The following is a 27,769-nucleotide window of genomic DNA, read 5'->3' on the forward strand; positions in this document are numbered from 1 at the left end:
TATCCCAGTGGCCACGGGGTGCGAGGCAGGATACTTCCTGGACAGATTGTCAATGTGTTGAAGAGCTACCACACAGAGACAGACAACCGTTTGCACTTAGAATGACAATGTGGAGTCATGAGTTACACTAACTGTTCTGACTGTATGTCTTTGGTCTGTGGGAATAAGCCGGAGTGCAGACACAGGGAGAACATGCAAACTCACCCAGAAAAGCCCCAGTTATGGTGGTGGATTTGAACCTAAGACTTTATTGCTGTGAGGCAATGGTGCTAACCACTGCAACACCATGCTCCCTTAAATCTAACATATCATGCAGTAATATATTACTACATTAGACTAATACACCACCTTACTGTGCAGGATTGTTTGTTGGCTTGGGAACAACAAACTTAATAAAAAGAAAAAAACGTTCAGGTGAGGGGAAGAACTGAGGAGCATGACCTAGGGTTGAAACTAAGGAAATGCAAGGACCTCCTACAGAAAGGAGCTGAAGGCTGAGCTCAAGCACAAGATGGAGGATGTGTGCAGTGGAGGAAAATCACTGAGTTTAAGGTGACAGTCTACCAGTAGTCAACTTCGAGAGAGCAAATGAGCTTAACGGTTTCTTCAGCAGGTTTAGTTCACTTCCTCTGCTGCCTCCTCTACCTCACACCCTGGCCTCCACACATCCACTACCTTCAACACCTTCATCCTTCCATCCTGGTGAGCTCTGTCTATCACATCCTGATCTGTGAGTCACTCTGACGAGCACCTGATTCTGCAGTTACCGGATGAGTGATGTGCAAGAGGAGGCGTACAGAGCACCAGTGGATGATTTTATGGAGTGGTCTGGGAGGCAGAAATCTTCTCCTTATGAATGTAATTAAGGCCAGAAAGATGGTGATTGACTTCAGAAGGAAAACGATGGCTACATGACCCATTAATGTGGCAGAGGAGTACAAGTACTTGGGCAAACCAAGCTTACACAGATGGGTCTTAAGCTTTTAAAAGTAAAAGTATCAACAATATCCACAGATCTTAAGTCCAGTGAAAGTAAGTTCCATAATGTAGACACAATGTCTCCTACAGTCCTTAGGCTCGATGGAGGTACCACCAACAAGCAGCAGACCAGTAGTTCTGTTAGTGTAAGTAAAAGGTAAATAAAATAGGGAAGGATCTGACTATTAGTAATCAATTTATAGTAATCACCAAACTTTTGACTTGAACTCTGAACTTTATGGGGATCCAGAGCAAAGACAACAAGCTGGGTGTCACTTGAGAGATTTTAGGATCTTGTGAATAAAAGCATGCACCATAATTTCCATTTCAGGTTGAAACACTATATATTTATGTCAGTCAGAGAGCCACAGATTATAAAAACAAGATCTAACAAGAATCAGCAGGTTTATCAAAATTGAATGCCTGATCACATCTAACACCCAGACTCCTGACTGCTGGGAGACTGAAAGAAGTGATATGTCAAAATTCCGACCACCATGGGGACAAATCATTAGGGGGATAAATGAGAATGTTTTTTTGTGTATTTAGTGACAATAATTCACTTCTTTATAACATTAATGTAGTCCTGAAAAACAGATTGGGCTACATTTGCATGAAATGTACAACAGGATATCATCTCTGGTATAAAATTGTCTTTATGGTTGGTCTAGGTGGAAGCAGATATAAACCAAAGAAGATGGGCCCCAGGACAGAACCCTGGGGCACGGCACAGGATAGAATGGGAGTACAGGACACAGACACAAAGATCCAATCCAGAGCTTTCGAGGTTAGCATAGAAAAGAAGAAAGGGATTTCCTAAACGATAATAAACACTGCATCTAGTTAAGTAGGTTAAATATTTACATACTGTATATGATTTACATGTGATAAATAAATGCAGATGGCACACTTGCAGCAGAGCTTATATGCATGATTACTTTCTTATAAATAATAAATAGTAATTAGAATTTCCTGCCCTGATTATGGCTTGTTTATGACTGAATTTGTTTTTCGTGGATGCGATGGACGCACGTGGAAACCAAAGAGGAAAAGCAAACCAGGATTCACCATTGTTCACTTCTGCACTTCATCAAATCTAATGAAAGCCTGCAGGCCTGATAACATTGTACTGCTTCAGGGGAAATTATTCCACATCCTGCGTGAAAGCTACCTCTGCCTGGCTGTTAATATTCTCATATTTAGGCCTGCACAGACTGAGATGGTGGTTGGACCCCATGAGACCCCGCAGATGGGACAGCTTGTGCCATACTGTGTGCCGCCACATCCAGACGGTAAAATGTCACAAAAATGTCAGGGGAAACCCAGTTGGCTTCATAGCTGATACTCCTCAGTGATACACCATTGAACAACACCAAAGAAAAGGCCAAACTGCCCTACACTCAAGTACTGTCACAGACTGTATATTGGCACTGTTGCCATTAGTCAGGCATTGGTTCAATATCTTATTCTCCTGCTTTTCAGCTTGAGATTATAAAAAGCAGACTGGTGTGTTTATTGGACAGATGTGTGGATTTATTGGGAACAACAAAGCCATAAGAACCAAACATTTAGTTATTAACTGTGACAGGGGCTCGCTCTTTCCAATCAGTCCACGGCTTTAAAGGGGTGTTAAATAATCTATGACCTTTATAGGACCAGTAGGAATTGCAACCAATTTGGCAGAACTTATCTCCTCCTCCAAGTCTCTGGCGCAGAACCAACCTCGACCCCTCCTCTTCCCCTGAGCGACGGCGGCCTGCAACTGACAAAAGCTGTGTTCTCGGAAAAGGGTCAAATAAACTTTCTAATGAGAGCAAAAATCCAATGCAAATGTCTCCTTTGAAGAGGTAATCATGTCAGGATGAAAAATACTCGCAAACCTAGTTGTGTTTTTTATGCTTGCTACACGGAGTTTCTAAAAAGTACTGAATAAGCTAGATCCTAATTACAGCACAAGAAATTATGTATTTTACCGTTTTATCTTATCAAAAAAAAGAACATTTTCACTAGCAAACTCCAGTCAAAATGACAAAGTTTGAAATGGCACTGCTGATAACAACAAACAAAAACTTCTAATGTTTAATACATATTTTATTGCGTCTTTTTCCCTCCTGCAGATCGTTTTGGAGGTCTTCCACCAGCAACCACAATCTATTTTAATTTGTTCCAGCTCTTCCATTTCCTCTGGATCATTGCACTGATAGAAAACACTATGAATCAATTACACAGCCAAAACTCTGATTTTTGTTTGTTTGTTTATTTTGTGCATGCACACACGTTTCTGTTTACGTATACTAAAATAATACCTATCAGCCTATGATTATCATATAGCATGAATACAGTTGATAGCTAACTGTCACTATGACCAGACTAAACCATAAATCTCAACAAGAGGGAGTTTAAATAAAATAAATAATTTGTCTTAAGCCTCCTGCTTGTGTTTGTGCCAATCTACCCATCTCCTAATCGCAGACATGAAAACTTATTTTTAGAGGAAAACCTTCTATATAAGCCCGATAAACACTTACATGGCTCATTTCATGCAGAAAAGTTGGAGCACTCATTGTACATCAGGGACATGAGACTCTGTGAGGCTTTATCCGGTTTTTCATATATATGATTTGTCCCCTTTTTCAAAGCACAAACACAATTTCAGCTCAGTAAAAATTATATTTTGGAAAAGTTTCATTGTAAATGTATTCAGAGACTCTGTAGTGCTGAGGTGTGCACAGGGAGGAACAGACTTCTGAAAATGCTGACGCAGACACGAAGGTTCACGTCCATATTAGAACTTAACAGTCATTTCATGTCCTTCACTCATCCACTATATCCTGTGAATCTGCAAATAAGCAAGCAATCTCCTGTTTCCTCTGTATACCAGCAAGCCCATGCTCAATTTAGGTAAATAAACGGTGACTTTAATGTGCTGGTAAAATGCTCATCTGCACACAGACAGTTTCATAACCAAGTTTAAAATTAAAATTGTATGATGATAGAGCCATTACACAACCTATCATTGTTAACACACTGATAGACTGTATATAAAGGATGGTTATGGTCACATTAGATTACCCATTGTAGTCTAAAAAAGACTTGATGAGCATCTTGATGGTTTGGGAGCAGATTTGTCAATCACATTGTTAGCATACCCTGGTTTATCTCCCTTTTTGATTCTAACTGTGTAGATTGTTCACAAATTGAACATTTTGTTTTATTTATTAAGAACTAAAAATAGCAAATAAGATTCTAAACATCATCACAAACACATCAATCCTATAGCGCTTATATTCATGTGATACCAAAACCAGTAATGTTATTGATACGTTCGATATTTGGATCCATCTGCGCACCTCTAACCACCCCTAACTTAACAATAACAATAACTAAAAAGAAGCCTTTAACCCCTCCAGTAGACATTAATCAGTCTGCTGAGGAAGTGTTACAGGATCATGAGTCTGCAAAAACTCTATTTGGAGCACTTTTGTTTGGAGTTGGTATCTTCTCCCTGTGCTTGTGCAGGTTTTCCCTGTGAGCTCTGAGCTTCACTATGAAAAACATGCTACATTAGGTCCTGTCACTGTGCACTTGATTAAAACACTGACTTACAGCTGGATTATGTCCTCAGAAACTGTACAATGGCTGCCCACTGCTGCTAATATAATACGGTTAAATGCAGTAAATGAGTTTCCCCGCAGGGATCAACAAATGATACCTTACTCTTACACACCGTAACCTGATGATGATGCTGAATTAAAAGTTAAGAGAATATAATGGTAACTCTTAACAGTTGTCAACATTTTATGCTAAACCATAAATGCAATCCTCAGTGCAACGCTAGAGGAAAAAGCCAAGCAAGCATTCAGGTAATTAGGATTCCTCCTTTGGGTGCAGTCTCGCTCCCATCCATCCAATACCCATTCAGATACTTCATTCTGGACCGCAGCGGTGGACCGAGACATTGAGATTACCATCCTTAGAACTCAATCTGCCTCAGTGCTCTGAGCTAATAGTCTAGCCTTAAAAATTACTTTTTAAAACTAGAGAAATCTGTGAGATAGTGAAGGAAATAAAGCAGTTATAGGGGCATATTCACTTGCTTTTGTGTTAGTTTGAACTCCCTAACATTGCTGATTAAGTTGTCTTACAAATATTACATTATATTTAAACTACACTGAGGTAATTTCAACACTCTGGACATGAATCTGTAACAATAATCCGTTGTAAACGTTCTCAGCCAGCTGAACAACAAACACACATCTGGCCTGTAGCCTTTATATCCATTCAAACGGTGAACATTAGGATATAATACTTTTGTGTGCTGTGTGTTTGCAGTGTTAGGAGCTCACCCCAGCGGTATTTGTCGATTAGCATGCGAGCCAACTGGATTCTCCCTCATTATCTAACAAGCTAATTACAAGCTAATTATTTCAGGAGAGCGGGGTTAGCACATCAACTTTGCAAAGTTGTGAAATTGATAGAGACAACGCTGCAGTGAGGGCAATCATTATAATTGATGGTGTACTTGTTTGTGTAGTTGAGAAAGGTATCAAGTAGTACCTCAGGAAAACCGGTGCGTCTTTAATTAGAAGACAATCTATACTGCAAAGCAAATAGCTGTGTCTAACATTAACAAATCAAATAGTAAGTCAATTTCCCAGTAGAGCTTTAACCATATTTTTTCAACTGTATTACAAAGAGACAATGCTGAAGTTTAAAAATAACACACTTACTAGCACTAGGCATGCAAATGTTTATTACTTATTGGCAGATTCATTTACATAAAAATCAAAACTGCAATGTTTCAAGGGGAGCCGCATGTAAAATCAAATGCTCATGTTCTTCCTCTGCCCTGTAGACATATTTGTCTTTTCAGACTGTTTTAGTGTGAGTCAAACAGTTTGGGAGATACTGACTACAGAAATGTCTGCTGTTTCTTACTATAATGGAATTAAATGGCAGTTGCCATATGGTGTTTTAATGAAGACTTAAAACACTCAGAGGCGATGTCTCGTTCCAGAAATATTGGCCTGGTTAGGCAGGCCATGTCATTTTATAAAGGAACTATCTTGTTTTTGCTTTCTACATCTGCCAACCTAAACAAGCATGCAGCTAGCTAACAGTCCTGCTCAACACAGTAGGACACCCGTCACCCTGTCACAAGCATGAGCGTCATTAGAAGTAGCTGAAAACTATCTCCTGGAAAGTGAAATGGTTGGCAAGTGTAATTGAGTAGAAAGAAAATAGTTCCCACATAAAAATGTTTGTGATGTTATCACAGGGCAAAGACTTCCCATTAGTGCTCCAGTTATAATTTTGATTTTGTCACACAGTTTTAAAAGCAAAAAACAGACTTTTAGACCCTTAGGATTTGTATTTCTGTAACTGCTGATAAAAGCCGGGGTTTGGGCGAATCGATGGCCTCGCCAGCTTAACCTGGCTGTATGCATCATCAAATGAAAGCTCCTCCCTCAGCATCAGATACCCAATCACGATGGAGGAAGAGCGGGACACGCCAGCGTTACAGTGGACCAGCACCACACCGCCCTGTGGAAAGAGAATGTGACTGTAAGACCAAAAACAGACACAGTAAACATTAAGAAAAGTCAGGATTTCACATCTCGACTTCAATCACAACCTGTCCTCATGGTAAATTAAAATTACTAAAGAAAATATATAACACTCTAAACATAAAATTGGTCAGTTTCAAACAACCATTTAGCCATTTACAAGATCAGTTTGAAGCTTTAAGGCATGAAACCATGAAAACTAGTACACAGTTATTCAAAACAATTATCTGTTTCTTAGCAAGTCTTAAAAGTAGAAACAACGTCAGGTGCTGGGTCTGTGACCGAGCATTTTCAGTTTATTTTGTATTTTTGATTTCTTATTCTTCTTAGTCTTATTCTAGTTTAGGTTTCCAGTCTACTCTTGTCTTCTGTGTCAGTATGTCATGTGTTTCTTGTCCGCGTGTTTCATGTTGTCAAGCCTGTGTTGTCATATCTAAGTCTCTCTATGTTTCCTGTTTTATTTTGAAAGTCTTGTGTTTCTTTGTTCAATGTGTTTAGTTTTACTCTATCCCTGTGACTTTGTTATGTTAATTTGTGTCAGCTGTTTCCTCATGTGTTTCCACTTCCCCTTAACACCCCCTGTGTGTATTTAGTGTGTGTGTTTTCATTCAGTGTTTGTCAGGTTGTCTGTGTTTGCTCCCATCACGTCACATCAAGTTCTGTGTACTTCATGATTCTGCTCAGGTTGTGTCCTTGTGTTTTTTTTTGTTTGTTTTTTTTCCCCCTCATCACAGTTTCTCGCACGTTCCTGGTCAGAATCATGTTCATATCTGTTGTCATAGTTATTATAGTTGAATTATAGTTACCACAGTTTAATTTCCCCAGTTTAGGTTTTACTTTAGTTTTTGCCCCTGTTCGCTTTTTGCTTTATTTTTGTACTCATGTTTAATCAGCCTGAATAAACGGCTCGCCTTTTATTTGAAACGCAGTTCCGTCTCCTTCCGTGTCTGCAATTGGGTCCCACTATTCACTCAAGACACAGTCAGCTCCTGCTGACAGCGGCAAACAATCTCATATGAACAACAAGACTTAGTATTTTAAACTGTATTCATTTAACAAAAATCAATGCAGATGCCAAAATGCAGGAGTGTGCAAAAAACTAAGACCATCTTTAGCACCATTTGTTTTCTCTAGGACTTTTTGTGGAACAATTTTGGCCCAATTTTGTTCTTTGTCCCGTCACAGCATTTCAATTGGGTTGAGGTGTACACTTTGGTTTTAAGCTTCCCTGGGAAAGGGTGAATAGCAGTCAGCTGCTGGTAATCAGATGCACCTGATGAACTGATGATCAGAAAGTGTGACCACCTCTATAAATGCACGTTTCATCTGCAGCATTCTCGTGTGTGTGTTAACCTGATGCAAAGGAGGACAGACATCGGCAATGATGTTAAAGAAGCAACTGTTGCTGCCCATCAATCTGGGAAGGGCTTTAAGGCCATTTCCAAAGAATTTTATGTCCATTATTCCACAATGAACAAGATCATTCTTCTGCAAAGGATCTAATTATTTTTTATTATGTCCTGACATGTGAAACCTTAGAAATGAAAGATATGCTTTCTTAGACATGCTTTCTTTTTCACATGACCGTATGGCTGAGGTTTCTACTCCCACTTCAGTAAAACAGAGTTAAGTAAAAGCATTACACTGAAGTACAAGGGTGACTCTAAGTTCACAAAGATCACTTTGTCTCTAAAGAAGAAATCTGTCAACTAAAACAAAATTTTAAAAAGAATTTGAATGGTATAAATAAAACTTTGATTCACAAAAGATTTTCATACGACGATTTCTCTTAATGTTAGCGCACAAAGTGAGCTTTTTGTGTGGCCACGTACCGGTCGTGAGTAAAGGTGAATAAATATGTTTTTATGCTATTTATTAGAGCTTAAAGATAAATTTCACTGTATTTTGTATTTTGTTATTTTCTGATTTCTTAATATTCCTGAAGGAGCATTAGACGGATGATGTAGAGCGAGTTGAGAGAGAGCAAATCTGCATCTGGGACTGTGTGAGAATGTGTCAAAAATTTGCACTGTGATACATATTAATGTTGATGTAATTATTTTACTGCCTAAAGTGCCTTGCTGGAAATATTTTTTAAAAGTCTAGCCACATCTTGCGTGCAGGCCCACGGCTCACTTCTGAAGCTCAGTGTATTGACACTTTTTTGTCTCTTTTATTCACAGCGAAATCTCCCGTCGCAGAATGAAGTCTCTTTCCAGGCTGAAATTAAGTGGAACTGAACGTGTGAGTGCAGTTTTGATTTTTACTGTCCATCAGTACCCAGGAAGAAGAGGATATTTAAATGATCTTGCTGCAAGTGGCATGCTATCAGACTGCTTTCTTTTTTTTTTTTAAATATAACAATATCCAGCAGTTCCACTGGGAAAAATACAATTTATTGAAGTGCACACAGAACAATATCTGTATTGTGCTGTATAAGACCTCTCTTTTATAAGTTTCCATCTTTCAAAATGGTTGATCTGCCCTTATAATATCTGTGCTGGTGTCTTCAGTCAGCATTGTTACATATTAGGTCTTGTTTTCCTTCTTTACAAAAGAAAACTACAGAAAACTTCTGCAGACTGAAAATTGCCTGAGCTACATAATCCATCACAGCAAACACAGAGACTTAATTTGGTTTTGTCAGTGTTTCTTGTTTTGCTGTTATTTCATTGCGCTCCAGTTGAGTGTTTTCATATCAGCGCTCACATCACATTATGTTCTGCTTACGGTCAATACACACACACACACACACACACACACACACACACAAGCAGAAAGAGATGCAAGTCTGTGCCAGGAAATAATCCCTTAAAAAGTATTTCATACAACATGTAAAATCACTGAGGAGAAAATTGAGTTAAAGCACAGAAAATGTTACTTTGCAGACTACATTAGATGACCCCAGCATAAGCTTTTAAAAGGTAATCAGGCCTGCTACCTCACCTTTGTGCTGAGTTGCAGATAACTGCCTCCTGTAGATGTGTGTAAATGCATCACAGTGAGGCAGCAGAATAGCTGTGTGTGCACACTGACATGTGAAATTAGCCAGCAGATATGAAGGAAGGCATTTTCAGGCTGCATGAATCTCCTCAGGGAAGGTAGATGCAGGAGTTTTTAAATAGATCAGATTTTCTTTTTTTATGTTGGTGTTGTTTTTCATTTTCATTTAATCTGGCAAAACCATAAAAGCTGACAAGTTTGTCCTTTATATGTACCAATCAGCCACAACATTAAAACCACCTGCTTAATACTGTGCATCGTTCCCTCTGCCTGCCAAATCAGCTCTGACCTGTTAAGGCATGAACTCCACAGACGTCTGAAGCTGTCAGGCACTGAGACATTAGCAGCAGATCCTTTAATTCCTCTAGGTTGCAAGGTGGGTTTTGAGGCCTGGGAAATAGCAAAGCCAAGTCGACACCATGGGTGCTTTGTCATGTTCCTGAAATCATTTGTAATTTAGGTTTGCAGAACAGTTGCAATATCAAGCTCAGAGAGGCCACAAGAGTCGCAAAAGGGGTGTACATAGACACCAGTGTCCAGGCAGGCGGTAACACACACGGACTGATCGTCTACTTGATAATACAGAAGCTAAAATAATAAATCTTATTTATTATCTGATCTAATAATAAGAGGAAGCTCGTTCAACAGCGGTGCAACTAAAACGGCAACAATGTGGATCCCCTTCATTTTAAGCCTGGACCGTGGAATCTGTGGCAGCCATTGATTCTCTGATCCGAAGGGTTCGGGCACAGAAACAGGGGGTTAAGAGTTCTGAGATATTAAGTGGAGCCATACCATGTAGTGGTTTAAAAGCAATCAATAAAATCCTAAATTGGATTCTGTAGGAATGGGAAGCCAGGGTAATTCTGCGAGGACTGGAGTAATGTGTTCGATGGGTTTGTGAAGAGCTTTGCTGCAGTGTTTTGTACTAACTATAGACGACCAATTGCTGCATCATTGAGGCACGTGCGAATGAACTGTGCTATTTTAATGAGCAGGAATTGATTGTGGGTAAGATGTCCTGTAACATGAAATTTAAAGTTCTTGTCAAAAACATTTAACAGAGCATTTTCAATACAGCATTTCTAAGCATACTAATTTTTTTTTAATTGTTCTTGGAAAACATCAGTTTTATTTTCACACAATTACAACAACAAAAAATACCAGGGTGAATATTATTACCCCCCTGATAAACTGACCTTTTTATTGAGCCATAGAACAAACCACTGCTGTGCAATGATGTGATTGAACTTTGTAATGCTCAAAGCTTTTAAAATCAAGTTAAAACTTTCATTGTACTCGCAGTATAAAAACTTCAGCAAGGGTTTGAGTTGTCACTTGAGAAAGCACCTTGCCAAAAACAAAAGAAATCAGCTTAGACTTGAGAAAAAGAATTATTGATGCTCACAAAGGAGGAGATGGATATACAAAGTTATCACAGCATTTCCAAGTGCCAAAAACAGGAGTGAGAAGTATCATCACGAAAGTCAAAGACAGCCACAAAGTACAGAACAAGCCTGACAGAGGTAGGAAGCAAAATATTTCAAAGACTCTAGAATGAAAACTGGTGAAAGATGTGTCTAAAGACCCCAGAACAACTGCCAAGACTAGTGAATGACTTAGGCAAATCAGGGATTGTAGTCACAGAGAAGACAATCACTAGAACCCTTCACAGGAATAGACTGCAAGGCAGCAGACCAACAAAACTCCACTTCTGCACTTCAAGCCAGACTGAAATATGTTAACGATAACCCGGAGAAAGATTATGCTCACTGGAAGCGCGCCCTTTAGTCCGATGAGATGAAACTAGAGCTCTTATGTTTGGAGAAAGAAGGAAGAGGCTTAAGACCCTAGTAACACTGTCCCCACAGTGAAATATGGTGGTGGAAGTATTATGCTGTGGGGATGCTTCAGTGCATCTGGAACTGGGAATCTCATCAAGATGGAAGAAAACATAAAGAAAGAAGAAGATGTGGAGATTTGTAAAGGAAACTTCAAGCAGTCTGCAGAAAAATTGGGTCTGGTTCATCAGCCTTCATCTTCCAAGTTGTTTTTTCACAATTTAGGAATAATTTAATCAGAAATCAACATTATCTACCCAAAACATGCACCTGATGAACTCCAAGGTGAATCCTACTGACAAAGTCCTGACTTGTATCCCACTGAAAATAGTTGAGGTAAACTGAAGACCAATGTCCATGCCAGAAGACCATCAAATCTGAAGAAGCTTGAGATATTGGCCAAAGAAAAATGGGTAGGGAAAGCTGATGATGTGCGACACTCGTTGAAGCAAAAAAGGATACACAATTGACTATTAACATCATCATTAGAAACCATTTTGTTTGTGTGAGGAAGTAAAATAATGTAAGCTGTCAAAATAAAAGTAGCATGTTTGGGAAAAGCTGGTTTAAATATTGCTTGCTTTTTTTAGTCTCTGGGAAGAAAATTAGCCCAACGTCATTTATTCCATGGCCCAGTTCTGATGCTCTTGTGTTCACTGCAGGCATCGTTGGTGATGGACAACGAGAAGCATGGGTGGGCACTGTGACCACTCTGCAGATACACAGGTATCTGTGATCCTGTTGACATTCACCAGCCCTCCCGCCTTGGCCCACTTATGGAAAAGAAAATAAAGAATTAAGGGGCAAGGGGAGTAGGGGTAATATTCCCAGAATAACTCAGATTTTAGATCTAGATTAAAGTTGTAAATTCACATGAAAGAAAATGCATATCCGTATTGATAAAAAACAACAGCTTTCTTAAGTTTTCTTAAAAGGGATTTTTGGTTAGATGTCTGATATAAAGTTTGTTGATAATAAAGGCTGCAGACATTTAAAGTTATTAAAAGCATGACATTAAATGCATTAATGTCACGCCTTTTAGCCTAACATCAGTCTTTCATGTCTTGCGATTGCATTTTATGCTTCAAAAAGATATTGGAGAAATTTGTGGAGTTCATCTTGCTGAACACAAAGTGTAAGTGTCAAAAACTTTACATCCCATAGGGCTTATTTCTGTAATAATCATAAGTTTATGGATAGTCAGTTGAGCCAAAGCAATGCCAGCCTCTGGGTTGGCCTGCAAAGAACATCATCTCTGCAGAACTCTGCCGCCATAACTGCCATCCACGTATAGAAGTGGATGACTTTATTCTAACTGTGTGTACGTACCTGTTCCCGAGTCTGATCTATGAAGGAGCTGCACTCCTCGAAGTAGGAAGTGATCTCGGTTTCTGGGAGGTCCAGGATCTGGAGCGTCTTATAGACCATCTTATCTGGGAACAGGTTATCGACTCCATATGCAACATTTAGCACATGAGATACCTGACAGAGGGGACATGGGGAAGAGGGAGTGGGTGCAGAGACATGAAACTCCTTGAGCAAATGACCCCTGAGCATTGACTTGCTTTAAAAGCTCTTTTTGCCTTGACAGAAGAGTAAGAGAGATATTCTGTCAGCCATATTGATGACATGACACAAGCTGAATGTGACTGAGAGAGGGCAGAGGCACAGGGAGAAAGAAGGAAAGGGGAGAGAGATGGAGAGGAAAGGGTGAGGAAAGCAAGAGGGAGCGAGTGTAGGCAGGGAAGAAGACAGATGGCTCCAATTCATTTTGCAGTATCTGTCTACTCTCACTTAAATTTAGCTTACCTCAGAGGGCTAAATTCTCTCCTCCGTTACATCTCAGCGTCGCACTAATGTGCTCTGCTTTTAGACTACTTGTATCATCTAACATCCTCTTCCGCGTTAAGAGACAAGTTAGGCGTTACACTATATTTTTTATTATTGACAACAAATCCCATTAAAGGCCAAAATCAACAGTGAAATGATCCTTCTCGGAAGTATTGTGTGTGTATCAAAGTCTGATAAATCTCATTCCAGTATGCCACAGAGCTATATTATTGCCTAAAAAGTATTAAAAACATATCAAACACACACAGTGTGGTTTATTTTCTGTCCTGCTGCTACAGTAAATACTTCCACACTTAATATATATAAATCTGTAGCTGTAAATAGTCCCAACAGATGTACTTATTCCTCCTATTTAAGTAATGTTGGCTAAAAGTGAAAGTGAGCCTCGTTTTAGAGAAGTTTTGAGTCTTGCCACACAAGGTAAAAAGAAACATTTTTACCTTGTTAATTGATTGAGCTTTTAAAATATCCCTGTATGTTCCGATTAGATAACAATAATTTTTTCATTATTACAGATATTCCTTGGTGGATAAAATGCACTTTTGACAAACCACAGTTAATGTAGTTGCTGCCTACAGTGGATTTTCAAAATAAAGAAAATGACATACGGCACAATGATGATAAATAATAGAATTATGTCTGCATGCTAAATGTCTGGCTTTTGACATCCACGTGGGAGGTTTTTGTAGATGGAAAAGTGAATAGGAAGGCAAATGCAGTTAGACTTCAAGCAGTAGAAAATGTGCCTGCAATAAGCCAGACAACCAGAGAGTTGATCACTATCAAAACCATGACTACAGGAAACCAACCAAGCACCAGACGTCTACTGGGTGCTGTTTTCTTTGGCTAAACCTGCCTGGAGCAACTAGGCCTTTAAAAACACATTACATCAAAATATGACATTTTTAGAGTGTGTCTTTAGTTTTATTGATATTTGATCAACCCAGCATCTAGTACAGACAGACAAACTATTGAAGGATGGCAATAGTTTGACAAAACACGCTTCTGTCATTTATATACATCAACGTGTGACTTAGGGTTCTAACTGGGTAATGGATGGTTTGCAAAGCTGCCTCCTGGCTAAAAGTAGGAATCTGTAGGTTGTTTCATGATTGTCCATAGGAGTTCTAAAAATAAGACTACTCTTCACCTTTCACTTTTTAACCAAATCTGCTTTCCAGTATATTCTTGCTGGGTTGGGAAATGGACGTTCTACTCTCTGTAGCATGATATCTATAATATGTCCGTTTTAGAGTGAGTAGATCTGACATTCTGCCAGTCTCAATGTGAGATTTACCAACAAAATACTCCACTGCAGTGTTTAAAGGCATTGTTCTACTGGTAAGAGCAGGTTTTTATAAAGTGCCTTTGGGCAGGCTGTCAAATCTCCTGAGTTTAATAGCTATCTAAGAAAACCTGAATTTAGACAGCCAAGGTTTCATCCTAGAAACAGGAAGTGAAGGTATTTGTAATCTCTCCAATTCATCATCCTGAGAGTGCACAGGCAGCAATATGCCCATGCCTGGGAGCAGCCACTGCAGAGAAGGACTAGTCACATTTCACTGATGTGGAGGAGCAGCGCTGAGACTTACTGTAATCATTTACTCCCTCTACTGTGCTAAACTGTCACTGCATGAGTCATGAAGCTCCTCTGGCTATTCGCTGGCTGCTGCTGACCCACAGGAAAGCTCAGCTACATAGCTGCCTCTAATCTCATGTCACTACACATGCTATCACAACAAAGCAAGGGCATGCCCGCCCTATTGATCCCTCTGCACTGACCTTATATCTCTGCAGGGTGTCAATGTCGTGGGCTGCATCCTGAGAGCCTGAAAAGACAGAAACAACTCGATAAGAAGGCAGACAGATGGGGCATGCATCTGCCTACCAAGTGTGTTTAAATAAAGCTTCCTGTAGCATGATGATAATTCCTCAGCCGTAAAACTGCTTAAACCAATTTAATAATAGAAATATTTTCAGCACACCGTGTTTATTTACACCTCTGAGAAGTAAAATGTACCATTTGGTCATAGTTCTTTACTGGGGTGCTGCTTTTTTGAGTAAAACTTGAATTTTCACAACTAAAAGCAATGCCAGACACTGTGACTGAATGATCTAAAGAAGTGACTTTGGGTTGTGGGGAAACAAGGCAAGGTATTTCCTGGCATTTAATAGATTACAGATGATCAAACAGACCAGGAAACAGCAACTATCTCATGAAAAGGACACCTTTGACCCTATCGATATGAGGATGTTTTAAAGCGGTGCCAAGTTTTGCAGGGAAAGCAAAAGCTGAAGGATATCAGCAACAATATCACTTCATAAGAAAACATGCAGACACAAAACCCTTTTTGAACAGCCGCAATACCAAGCGGGGAAGATATCAGTCAGCAAAAACCAAGAGCAAAACGGCTTAAAGCTACAGAAGAAATCTGGGATAGGAATCAGATGATTTGTGTATGTAGTCACACTCGACTAGGCTTAAAAACTGCTGAAATACAGTAGTTATTCAGAGTTATCTGTCACTGCAGAGAAGGAAGTGCATGATTCTTTTTGCGAGAAGAGACAATTTCATGACAATAAACCTTCATCAGCAAAATTTGAAAAGAAATAATGCAGCATAGAGTGTAGGTGGAAAACTGCATTATTATCATTACTATCATTGTCATTATTATTATTATTATTATTATTATTATATACATATACATAAATTAGCAGATATATATTCCCTATCACTCTCCCACTCACAAACCCTTTTAATTGTTACTTTATTATAGCTGCTGCTCACTTGTCCCCACCTAAATCACCTTACTGTATCTAAAATAAATGGAACTGATCATGCTCATCAACTGAACACAGAGAGGGACTGAGAACAAGTCAGGGTGGATCACGGGACATTTGAATATTTAGTGAGAAACAGAACACCGGTCAAGAAATCACTGCGTATATTTAAGCTTATAAGCAGCGCTGTGGAGTCATCCATATGGAGTTACATGCAAAATAACACAGTGAGCAAGGCTGATAATTGAAAAGCATTGAAACCCATTTTGCTAATTGGGAAACCAAATATTTAGATACTTTACATAAGTAAATGGAATACTACAAAAGTTTTGGTAATCACATACAATGTATGTACTGTGACTGTTTGCATTACTTTATTTGTATATCATGGTAATGGATTCATTAATGTGTATATTACTTTAATGTTGCAGTAGGAGAAGATTTTAATTACTATGTATGTATATTAATTACTGTATATTGCCTGAAACTTTCAACTATAATAACAGAGAATTGTATAGCAGCAGATTTATAGTTTAAAATGAGCAAAATAGTAATTATTTAAAGCTTGAAAGTAATGGTATGAAGAACAAAAACAGTATTTGCATCCAAAAACTGTTAAGTAGAATGACCTGGAAATACAAGTACTGTAAAGTACTTGAGTAAATGTAGTCAGTTTACACGTCACTAGTGGCCCTATCTTTACCAGTGGTGATAGCACATGCATGTATGTGACATGTGGGCTACTTTGTGTTTGTGGTGGTGTTGCTTCTTTGTTCCTTTGCGTATGCCACAGGAAATACACACATTCATTTAAAGAATATTTTTGTAGTGCCATTTCTGAGTTTTGTAAATTGTCATGCATACATTTTTCATCATGGTCAGAGGAACTGTAGGAGAAGGGGCAGGTAGGATGTTCACAGAGCTGGAGCCGAGGAAAGGGTAGTGATCAAGGCAGTGGCTTTACCCTTTCCAGGACAAGTCATTCTTTTAACCAGTGAACATTCCACTGACGTGCATAAGAAGGATGTGAGAATAACTGAAAGCAAATTACTCCAGGGTGAACTAAGACCAAAGCAAGAAAGAAATCACAACTAGCTTTCTAAAGCAAACCAAATCAGACAATCAGCATATGAGGGAAGCCTTTATGAGGAACACTTACAAAACCTGCTGAAGTGAAGGCAGTGAAAGAATTCTGTCCCTACTAAACTGGCTCATTCCTCAGGGTCTGGTTTTGAAAGGGAGCAAACCCCCTGGGCCAGCCTCTTCCTATGGAGCTCTGAAGTTGATTCAAAAAGGACCAAAATCAGAGAGAATAAATTAAAATATCTCCACACAAATGACAGCAAGTGGAAAATATGGTGTTAATCACACAGGGGTGATTTTAATAAAGATAATCTTTAATTAAAAAAAGATATTCCGCCGCCCTTGGCATTCTAGAGCTCCAGGCGGTGCCCTGTCCCTGCCTCTCTGCCAGTGGCAGGGACCAACACACTACTTACCCCGACTGATTTATTATCATTACTTGTAGCCGTGATGGAGGTGGTAAGAATGATTACTTTGGCATTTTTTCCACCACCTTCCCACCTCTTCTGATGCAACCCCCTGGTCAGACATTGTGGGACACAAGCAGGTATAGATATAATGATTCAGTCTTGTTTGTTTTGTATTTGTTTTGTGTCTCTGCAATATCCTTGACCATGCTTATTGTTTTGCAGGCAATAAAGTAAAAAACAAAAAAGCAGCAGCACTCCAGTTTCAACTGAGAAAGGAAATCACGCAGGGAGACAGTTAAAATGGAGCAATGATCTCTTTCCATTTGTCAAATAACTCCTCATGAAGACAGCAATGGAAGTCTTGAGTAGCAGGAGCTGGGTAATTATGTGAGGGAGACATATGGGCAGGAAGCAGAATATGATGGAAGCACTTGCTCCAGACTTTCCAGGGTGGATTCTCAGCTTACTGTCTTCAAAGTAGCAACATTTGCACTCTTTGCATTAGCCAATCCACTTTTACGTAATGCCAAACTCATGGTGCTGAGATGCACATCTAAAGCCAAAGGATTGAGCGTGTGTTTGGAAATAAGCCTGCTCCGGCCCATATGTCTCATCAGTATAGAAGGAGACGATTTACAGTGACACATCTGTGAAAGGATGCCAGGATTTTTAGAGCACTTTTTAAATAAGAGTCTGACGGGGGACCTTGTTCAGCGAGTCTGCTAAAGAAGAGTAGACAGATGTCCATCATATTTTTAGTGGTGTGTGGCAGATGTTATTAAAAAATCAATAGACTCAATGTGCTGGTGTTATTAAAGCAGAGGTAGACATGTTTTTGCTTTAACTTATAATAAATTATTATTATTGCACAGTATAATAGCCAACTGAATATTAATGTGGTCAACAATTAGACTGGCTCTCACCGAGAAGAGGAAAGCACTTTTATTTCCTGTAGTTTTCCCCACGTAGCTGACATGGTGGAAAGTGGAAACAAAGTAACGGTGGATACAATCCGCCAAAAGAAAACGAGCTCTGTTGTTAAAAGGGAAGGCATAAGGTGAAGTGGTAGAATCCCAGAAACCAAAAGTAAAATAAAAGTGAGTATCAAATTAATGGAGAGAGCTCCCCAACATGAGAGGGTTCAAAAACAGCGTTTAGTTGTTACTGTTTCTGTTGTAACAATTACTGCACAGGGGATGAAGACACATTAAAGTTAGGCCCCAGTCATATAACCTTAGAGGTAAGTTGAAAACCGCCAGTTGCGAGGTTAAAATGTGTAATGCACGATTATCTGCCAGCTGGTTTTTGGCCACTACTGCAAAATCAATCGCTAAAGCCTCATTTATGCAGACCTAGAGAGTTGTCTGTGAACCCAAAGCAACACAACATGCCACTGGCTAAAGAAACTCGAGAACAGATGAGAACCAAAGTGATCTATCAGTCTGGAACGGGTGACAAAGCCATTTCAAGGAGAAAACTGATGGTGAACCTTCCCAGGAGAAGTCGGCCTATGAAGATTACAACAAGAACGCGCCCACAACTCATCCAGGAGGTCACAAAAGAGCCCAGACCTGCAATAAATGAAATCATCATTGAAAAAAATGTATTTTGTATTTACTCGGGTTATCAGTGTCTAATATTAAAATTTGTTTAATGGCCTGAAACATTCTAGTGTGACAAATATGACAAAAAACAAGGAAGTCAGGAAGGAGAGAAATACTTTCTTTCATCACTGTACATTTCCCCCGTAGCAACTGAGGGTGCCAGAGTGTCACCAACTGGTCTCCAGGCCTGTGTGACTGAGGTTTTGCCACTTTCATTTTTTAGTTGGCAGACTTTGCCCCAAAACCTTTAAATTAAGTCGATACTTCTTCTATTGATTTTCACTGCATTTCCATTTAGTTCTTTTTGTATATCATTATTACATGTTGCTGCTTATCAGTGAAAATTGTATCTGTGTTTTTAATTGGTGAGGGAGAATCCTCCCTTAAAGCGACATGTACCATGAAAAAAACTGCAGATCATCCCAATGAATACCCCGCACACACACAGAGAATAACTTCTCTGCTCTTGCCTGCAGATGTTGTTGTAGATGCATTTGAATCAATAATGGGGAAAAAAGAGTCCATTTTTATTCTAAAAATAATGAGATTTGGAAAAAATGTGTCTTAATCGATTGCTATTTTTTATATTTTTATCTCCATCCTGTCTCTTAAAAACTAGAAGAGGAACAATCTTTGCCTCCATAGATCAGATGCACTACACACGGTCATTTTTAGGTCTCCAGATAAAGTAAGGGAATTTCTCCTACAGCATGTGTGTGAGGGATTTTTCTTGAAGACTTTTTTGGGCGTTTCTTTTCAAAAGATGTTCAAGGCCACGGTCAAAGGAAAATAATGTTAGTTTAAGCCAGTGGCTGTAATACTACTACTACTAATAAAAATGAGAATAATAAATTGCATTTATTGAATTATTTAAAGTAAAATGTTCTGTTTCAAGATTCCAAAGTTGCTCATATGAGATACTTCCTATGTTTTATTACCTTCAGTCAAACACAAATCAGTTCAACATTGCATTTGCTTGAAAGATCAAAAATATTAAGCACCAGCACATAGCTAGACTGGAAACAGGGGGATGCCGTCAGCCTTTCTACACGTTAAAAATAGAAGCTCAACAAACTTTCTACAGCACTAGAGACATTTGGGTTAAATGAAAAACACGCAAACCTATAAGTTGGAACGCTTTGAAAGACTTTTAGTAGGTAGTTTATTTTAATTTTAGAATGTTGCCAGGCATACTATTATACTATGACTCTTCTTTGGCTATAGCTTCATATTAAATGCATCTAAAAGGGGGAATGAATGTCATTTCCATGACCTGACACTCTGCAAGAAATATAAAATCGTAAAACGTTTTTTTTGTTTACTTTTTTAACTGATATTGTGGAGATATAGGAGCTGGTTTAAATTGGATGATATCTATGTGTATGTCAAAATATAATAACTGTCAGTGGATTGTAGCCAGAGGACAGCAACACATTATAAATATTAGCAATATCACAGGATCACGCCAAAGACAACTGAGGGAGTCTGCACAAAGCCTTCAGAGAGGAACTCGCCTCCAGCCTGACAGAGCTGTACTGTACTCTATTTACAGAATATACAATGAAAATCTGTCACAAGAGCACTGAAAAAAACAGAGATACTCTCACAGGCAGTTACAAAAATATCAGAGAACTATTAACACATGCCCTATCATCCTGTACAGTGTGATAACAGGTTGATGTGACCACTGAGGTACTTTGGGGAATGAAAACAGGTTTTAATGTTTGAAGCGCATGGATCACTGTATGGAAGAGAGTCACCTCTGTTGAGCCAGACAGATGTAATATTTTATTGATCCCTGCTGAGAAACTCTCTCGTCGATTGTTTCTCGCAGTGAGGTCAAAGCGCAGCGTTAGTTACAGATGTGAACAGCACCTCAGAGCAGGGTGGGAATTCAATGTCAAGCTCAAGGACGCTTCAGGATGGATGCATGCTGACATGTGGAAAGCTGCATCCTCCAGCTAAACGGGCAAGTCAACATTTATCTTTGGACAAATTGAAAATTAACAACAATGATTTATCCATTATTAGGAATTAATAATGTTAAGTCATTGCCACAGTAACTGGATCTGCACAGAGACATTATAAGAGTCCTGAATTTAAATCTGTGGGAAGGTTCAGCAACAGTAAAGATGGTGGTAGAGGTAAAATGTCCATGTGAAAAAAAAAAGCTTTTTAAAATCTTGTTTTGGGGCAAAATCACATCAACTTCTTATTTCTGTCCATGTTATACCATTTACTGTATATTGAATCCTGCTATGAAAAGCCTGTGTGCTGTCCAGTTGTATCACTGTGTGAAAAGCATGGCTAATATTCCAGTAAATGTACCATTAGAGAGTGGGTGACATGCATCCTGCATGCTCTGTCCAGGCAGCTTCTTCATGTAAAGTACACAGAGTACTTCCGGCAGTGCATATGCTTCTGAAGTGGACTATTTTCTCCCAAGTGTTAGACGTGACAAAGGAGAAGCGTGGAAAATTTCTGGCGCTTATTCTCCTCAAATTGTTTGTTCACGTGTGAAAACTGAGGGACGCTGCATGCTCATACAATAACTTGTCAGTTACAACAGAGCCACGTGACTCAGAGTTATTCAACCCCGCTGCCCTAAAGAACGCTTTATATATGTATAAATGTTTGCACAGCTGAAGGCCCTTACTATGCGCCTGTGATGGTTTTACTTTAACTATGTTGTTTTACACAGGTTAGCCTCACAGCAAGGAGGTCCTGGTTTGAATCCACCATCTGACCAGGGCCATTCTGTCTTGATTTTTTTAAGGCTTTAGCTTTGATAGGGCCAGTGAAGACTGACAGGAAAGTGGAGGGAAGAGAGAGGGGAAGACATGCGGCAAAGGGCCGCAGGTTGGACTCGAACCCGGGTCATCCGCTCTCAGCCTTGTGGCATATGGTCGCCTGCTCGTTCCAGCGATCTCAACCGGCGCACCACACTAGACTCTTTTAAGACTCAGAAGCCAATAGGTGAAATCGACTGAGAAAACTGAGCAATTATGCTTGACAGGATATTGACTTACAAATCACAAGATAGCCACATACCCTGTTTTATCACTAATTTTACGCTAAACTGGATGACAATTTAGAAAATGACCATCATGCTCTGTTAAATGAGTCTTGAACCTAGCGACTGAGACCACAAACCCATCAGGAAAGGGTTTACTGAGCTTACAGAAAAAGTGAGAAGTAGGGCTGTTTTTCCATAGACTTCTAGACAACTTGAATTATTTTTGCCCCCTGCCAGCCATGAGAAAGAATACAGGTTTACAACACTTCTGCAGCTACTTTACTTGTTAGACCCAGATACTGTGTCAATTTCTGTTGAACCTATGCATATTCCCAGATTCACTGTTTTCTGTTGAGGGTTACTAAAATAGATTTGCATGCTTTAATATTCAAAATGCAAAACTGCTGACACTCTGTGTAATCAACAGACAGCGATGAGAGATTTTTGTGTTATGTTTTGTGAAAATATTGGTGCATATCAGACAATCTATATGCAGATATATACGTGTGATAGGCCAATAGGTCAACTGCTAATAATGCCCAATAGATATATCGATCTGGTTCTAGAATAGTGCAATCATGTGGTGGGATTAGCACTGAAAAAAAAAAAAGCATTTGTAAGAATGGTGCTACAGAGATTACCCAGCAGGAGGAACGGTCTGACGACACCAACTTGGAGGTCCAGGCTGTTATCTTCTACAAATCCACACCCATTTCCATCCTCCAGCTCTTCAACAAGCTCCACATCTCCCTCTCCTCCATCACTCCTCCTCTCCAGCAGCTTTTTGCCTGTCACTGTGGTAACACGCGTGCACTGTTTCTTCAGTCGGTCTTTCGCGAAGCCGTGGATCTCCTGAGCCAGTGAATGCATCTCAACAAAGTTTACAAGACTGGCCTGAAACATGCAAACGTATATTTAGCTGAAGCATTAAGTTTGTAATTGATTTGTTAAGTACTGGTAATGTATAGTTACACAAACTGGGCTAAAACTGTGTATGCCACAAAAAATGTTAAGCTGAAAAAGGAAGGCACTGATGTCTGTAACAAGTGAAGCTGATGTCTGAATGTAAACACATCACACGTTAGTTTCTCTACTTTTGCACTAACCTGGTTTAAATGGACTGGATTCAATCAAATTTCCGCAAAAGATTAGACCGCTGTTGCTTTAAAAGGGCTTTATGCCATCGCTGCAGTAGAATCTCACATTATCACAGCTTTATTTTTTTAATACAAGATAAAAAAAAAAATTAAAAAACGAAACAATCTGTGAGAAAGTAAGCTCCTGCGACTGACAGCTGAATCGGAAGCTACGTCACAATGTGATACGTTCAAATGCTCAAAATAAAATAGTAAATTTGTTAGATTTTTAAAGGCCCGGTTTGACTGCTAGAAAATTATACTTCTACTTAATTTTTTTTTTATCTCTGTTTATTGCATTTATTTTGATTTTGAACTATTTTTCATCTTATTTTTTTTTTTTGCCCTGTCATATTCTATTTGGTTTTATTGAGTCATATACTCTTCTACTTATTTTTTAATAGCTGCAATGAGCAGAGGTAGTGATAGTGAAACCTGCTATGACATATGATTAGGAGATGATGGCACAAACAGAAAGGACAGGAGGTTGAGCTGGAGGTGGCAGAGTTGAAGATGCTAAGATTTTCATTGGGTGTGACCAGGATGATCAGGATTTATTTATTTATTTTTTTTAAACGAGTACATCTCAGGGACAGCTCTGGTTGAAGGGTTTGGAGACAAAGTTAGAAAGGCAAGGATGAGATGGTTTTGATATGTACAGAGGAGGAGTAGTGGATATAATGGAAAAAGGATGTTGAAGATAAGATAAGAAGAAAAGGAAGATCCCAGGGAAGGGAACATACAGATGGTTGATGTGACAGACCCCTATTCTACTTATTTAAACTACTTTGTTATGAGCTGTTAATGTTTAGGTGGTGTACCAAATGAATTTGCCAACTTCTGTTATAAAAACAAATCTTAGCATCATCTGGAAGTATACGCCAAGTCTTTAAAATAAAAAAATTAACGAGGGTCTGTGAACGCAGCATTAGCCAGCCTCGTTGTGAAAACCAGGACAACTCCTCATCCAGGGAACGAAAAAAAAAAAGAAAAACAGGCAGGGAGACGGTGGGGTGGAGTACAGGAAGCTGGTTGAACATGGGCGAAATTTAATCTAATAACGACATAAATCACAGTTTCCATTTCTTCCCTATTTTTACGGAACAAGACTGCGGAGATTTGTGGAATTTTTACTGGATTGCTTTGGAGATTTAGGCGAACAGCGAGGAGAAGATGTCTCGGGGAGTGATCCAGCCCAGCCAGCAGAAACTGGCAGAAAAACTCACCATCCTCAACGACAGAGGCATCGGGATGCTGACCCGTGTTTACAATATTAAAAAGGTTCGCACACACACGCAAGGCTGTGCCCCCCATTGATCGCATACAAGTCTTTGAACAGATTTTTTTTTTACGGACATCCCAAATTAACATCAGGGAGATAAATGGGATTAGCTAGCACTGATTGCTACTCTCACGGCATGAGCAGTTAGAAGACTTTTAGGTCTCATTTTAGACATTAGGCATTATTATTATTTTACTAACTGCGTGTTTATGTGCGTCAAACGACACTTACGTTATCCCTTTGGTATCCCTGGAAGCAGGTTGTGGGCACAGCTAGCCACTAGCTGTCACGTTAGCTTGCGGTAAAGCTGGCCATTGGATTTACGACGTGAACTGATTTTCGGTTAGATTAATCAAAATGGGAGTTGATTGTAATGGGTAGCGCGATAAACAAAAAGAACCGAAACAGCCAAACAAGCCTCTTAAATCCCTGGGCCTGCGTTAGTGGTGGAAGCTAGCTGCCGTCGTTGGCCGCTATAATGGCGGCGGCTGCTAGTTAAGCTAACTGCTAATAAAGCTAGGAGTCGGGCGTCGTCTCCCCTCCACCAAGAGCTAAAACGCCAAACTCCAGCTGCAGGCAGCCTGTTAGTTCACCCCAGTCACTGACATACATAACCGAACTCGATGCTTTTTTCAGACCTAGCTGGCAGGTACCTAGTTTAGCTGGGTACACTAATTGTGAAAAAAATGAAGCGAAAGTAACGAGTAAAGTCGGTTAATTGGACGTTCGGTTGTTATTTTCAACTGATTACCGAACAAATATTTATGATACAACCAGAATCTAATTTTTTATATATATGCTGGTCAATGATAAACGAATGGTTTCATTTGCACCCTAGCTGTATCCAGCAGGCGTTTTGCTTGACCGCATAAATGCTATGCAGTTTGACATCTGTCCAATAAGCTTTTCATGGGTTAATGTTAATCTTTAAAGGCACGTAATGCAAAATTATGTATTTAAAAGGAGCTAAAAAACACAAAGGTAAATAAAGCTATCAAGAGATCATTTAGAAACCGTCAGCATGACTTCATGTCAAAAACGGCTGTGTGTTGTGATAGAGAGATATCAGCTGAAACTAAGCTAGGGTAAAGCCTTACTTTCACATAATATCAGTTTTTACCTGCCATTTATTTAACCAGGCAAGTTATTAAAATTTTTTCTTATTCATCTGGTTAAATGGCAGCTTGGAAAAAGTAAAGCCTCTTGAGGAAATTGGGGTCTGTATAGAAAAATTTCAGGGCTGCATTTTCCTGATCACCTTGAGAAAAGGGCTTTAGCCCTCTCCTGAAAGATAATTTATAAGGAGTTAGGGAAAGAGAAGAGAATCTGGCTGCGTTTATAAAATCTCCTTAATAACTTGATGTGGTCTGGTGTGGTGACAGTATAATATCCCAAAGATGAATTACAAGAACCTTATCTGAGATACTTTGCCCCCCTTTGCTTTTCAGTGTTCAATACATAGGAATAAATGGCTTATAGAGTGAAATGAAGTGTCTCATTGAATTGACACTGCTGGAGAGATGGCCCAGTGTAACTCCTGCCTTTATTAAAGTTTTCTGAGCCTGAACCTTAAGAACCTTAAGGCTGAAAATGCAGTATTGGACAGAAATGATGTAAAAATGAATTATGGCAACCCTTCAGTTAACTGTAAAGATTTGAACATGCTAAAAATGCATAGAGCTCCTTGAAGCAGATTTTATCACAACAGGCTGCTTTTGATCATTTTCCTTGTTGGTATAACACGACTGATAACATATCAGGAGGTTATCAAATTAAAAGAAAAACAAACTTAATTAATGTTTACCCCATCAGCTTTGTTTCACAATCATAATGATTGATTGCTGGATAGTGCATTGCTATGAGTTATGGCATGGTATTATCTCTTTTCCTTTGATACAGGATGCTTTATCCTCTGCTAAAAGGAGGTGACAAGGGACATGCTGATCTCCTTTCCTTCATATTTAGAGGATCAGAATCTCCCCAGCTCTTTTTATGGCTGTCATGCAGGTGCCTCCTGCTCACTTTGTGCAGTTACAAATTAAACTAAGCAAAACTGACATTTTTTGACCATAGCCTTAAAGTTTCATAGCAGAACACACCCAAAAGCATCAAAAACACACCCTACTTGCATGTTTGTGGTAAGTGCCCTAAGGCTATTACAGTTGACTACAAAAACACTTAAAAACCAAGACTAGATCAGAAGTAAAAAAACAAACAAACTGCATAAAAAACTGCATAAAAAACTAGAAATCATTCTTTGATTGTTTTAAATTTTCCAAGGCAGAAATTATGAGGATGCTTTAGACTGGGATGTCTGTCGAATTATGAGCCATTAGTGTGCTGATGAATAAACATCAGCACACATAATAATTCAGTAAAATAAAAATAGATACAATAAAACTAGTAAACTCATGCGGAAGCTAAAGTGACGTGGTGGGAAAATAAATTCAGTGCCCACATTGATACTACATCTGCTTCTTATCGCAATAGGCTCAGTTATATAAGACACATTTACTAATGTTAACTGACTCTTGCTCAAGTTTTACACTAATGCTTTGTGTGTGTGGGAGGGGGAAAAAAAGAGTAGTGGGTCTGTTTGTGTGGGATGAGCCTTTGTTGCTTGAGTATGTATGATGAATAGAAAAAGAGGGAGCGAGTGAAAGAGGCCAGTCATATCTTAGCCAGTTTTAACAAGTGAAGAGTAGAGTGTTAAACTGAAAGCCCATACTGTTTCCCATGTGTAGTTTGGAGGTGTCTTTCTACAGCATTTAATTTTCAAAGCATTATTTTTTTTGGTCTGAAGGCACCCTCATTGTGTAAAACACTCAGCTAAAATACCACTGTAGTAATAAATTGCTTTGAGCATGTCTGTTAAAGTTATAACACAGTATGAGCAGTCAGACTCTAAGATTTTGCTGCTGATTACTCTTCTTAATACGCCCTTCCTTTCCTCCCTCCCTTCTTCCTTCCTTCCTTTTTTTCTTTCTGTCTGTCCCATCATCTTCATATCTATCTATATTCAAACCTGCCCCACCATAAATCCTCTGAACATATCCACTCTGACCTGTTCATATGTTATTTTAATGCTTCATTTTACCTTGTAATATTAGAAAACGTCCTAGCATCCAGTATTAGTTGCATCCCAAAGCTAGGAATGAAAGAACTGGGGCAGAAATTTGTACCAAAATCCATGGGCTCAATCTTTTGATTTGGTTCT

General features: G+C 39.1%; 2 protein-coding genes across 6 annotated transcripts in view; one reads left to right on the top strand and one right to left on the bottom strand.

The window, feature by feature from the left end:
* Nucleotides 1-5,714: 5,714 nt before the first annotated feature.
* dusp19b (dual specificity phosphatase 19b) lies at nt 5,715-25,907 on the bottom strand. Of its 2 annotated transcripts, none has more exons than XM_005935450.2 (5): nt 24,784-25,907; nt 22,776-23,028; nt 15,023-15,069; nt 12,719-12,871; nt 5,715-6,522 (listed from the first exon to the last, which is right to left on the bottom strand). In XM_005935450.2, the coding sequence occupies exons 2-5, from the start codon at nt 23,002-23,004 to the stop codon at nt 6,340-6,342; spliced, it is 612 nt and encodes a 203-aa protein (XP_005935512.1). In that variant the 5' UTR covers nt 23,005-23,028; nt 24,784-25,907; the 3' UTR covers nt 5,715-6,339. The 2 variants fall into 2 exon arrangements, with proteins under 2 accessions (XP_005935512.1, XP_042079155.1); XM_042223221.1 differs by lacking the exon at nt 24,784-25,907 and adding an exon at nt 23,241-23,454.
* Nucleotides 24,199-27,769, top strand: part of nckap1 (NCK-associated protein 1) — a 36,010-nt gene continuing 32,439 nt past the window's right edge. For 2 of the 4 annotated variants that reach the window (XM_005935452.3, XM_005935453.3), the window contains exon 1: nt 24,199-24,551. In XM_005935452.3, the coding sequence (XP_005935514.1) occupies nt 24,444-24,551 (108 nt within the window). In that variant the 5' untranslated portion in view covers nt 24,199-24,443. The remainder of the gene's footprint in view (nt 24,552-27,769) is intronic. The other 2 variants (XM_005935454.3, XM_014337857.2) reach the window with 1 other exon arrangement.

Source organism: Haplochromis burtoni, unplaced genomic scaffold (genome assembly GCF_018398535.1).
Source record: "Haplochromis burtoni strain Fernald_Lab_line unplaced genomic scaffold, NCSU_Asbu1 Contig_106, whole genome shotgun sequence".
Taxonomy (NCBI): domain Eukaryota; kingdom Metazoa; phylum Chordata; class Actinopteri; order Cichliformes; family Cichlidae; genus Haplochromis; species Haplochromis burtoni.

What these genes read in the sequence shown, in the direction of transcription:
- dusp19b (XM_005935450.2), bottom strand. Translation starts at nt 23,004, where the DNA reads ATGCATTCACTGGCTCAGGAGATCCACGGCTTCGCGAAAGACCGACTG. An exon ending in ACACCCTGCAGAGATATAAG is followed by an intron (nt 12,872 to 15,022) that starts GTCAGTGCAGAG and finishes CCCCTCTGTCAG; the next exon opens with GTATCTCATGTGCTAAATGT. An exon ending in TAGATCAGACTCGGGAACAG is followed by an intron (nt 6,523 to 12,718) that starts GTACGTACACAC and finishes CTCTTTCCACAG; the next exon opens with GGCGGTGTGGTGCTGGTCCA.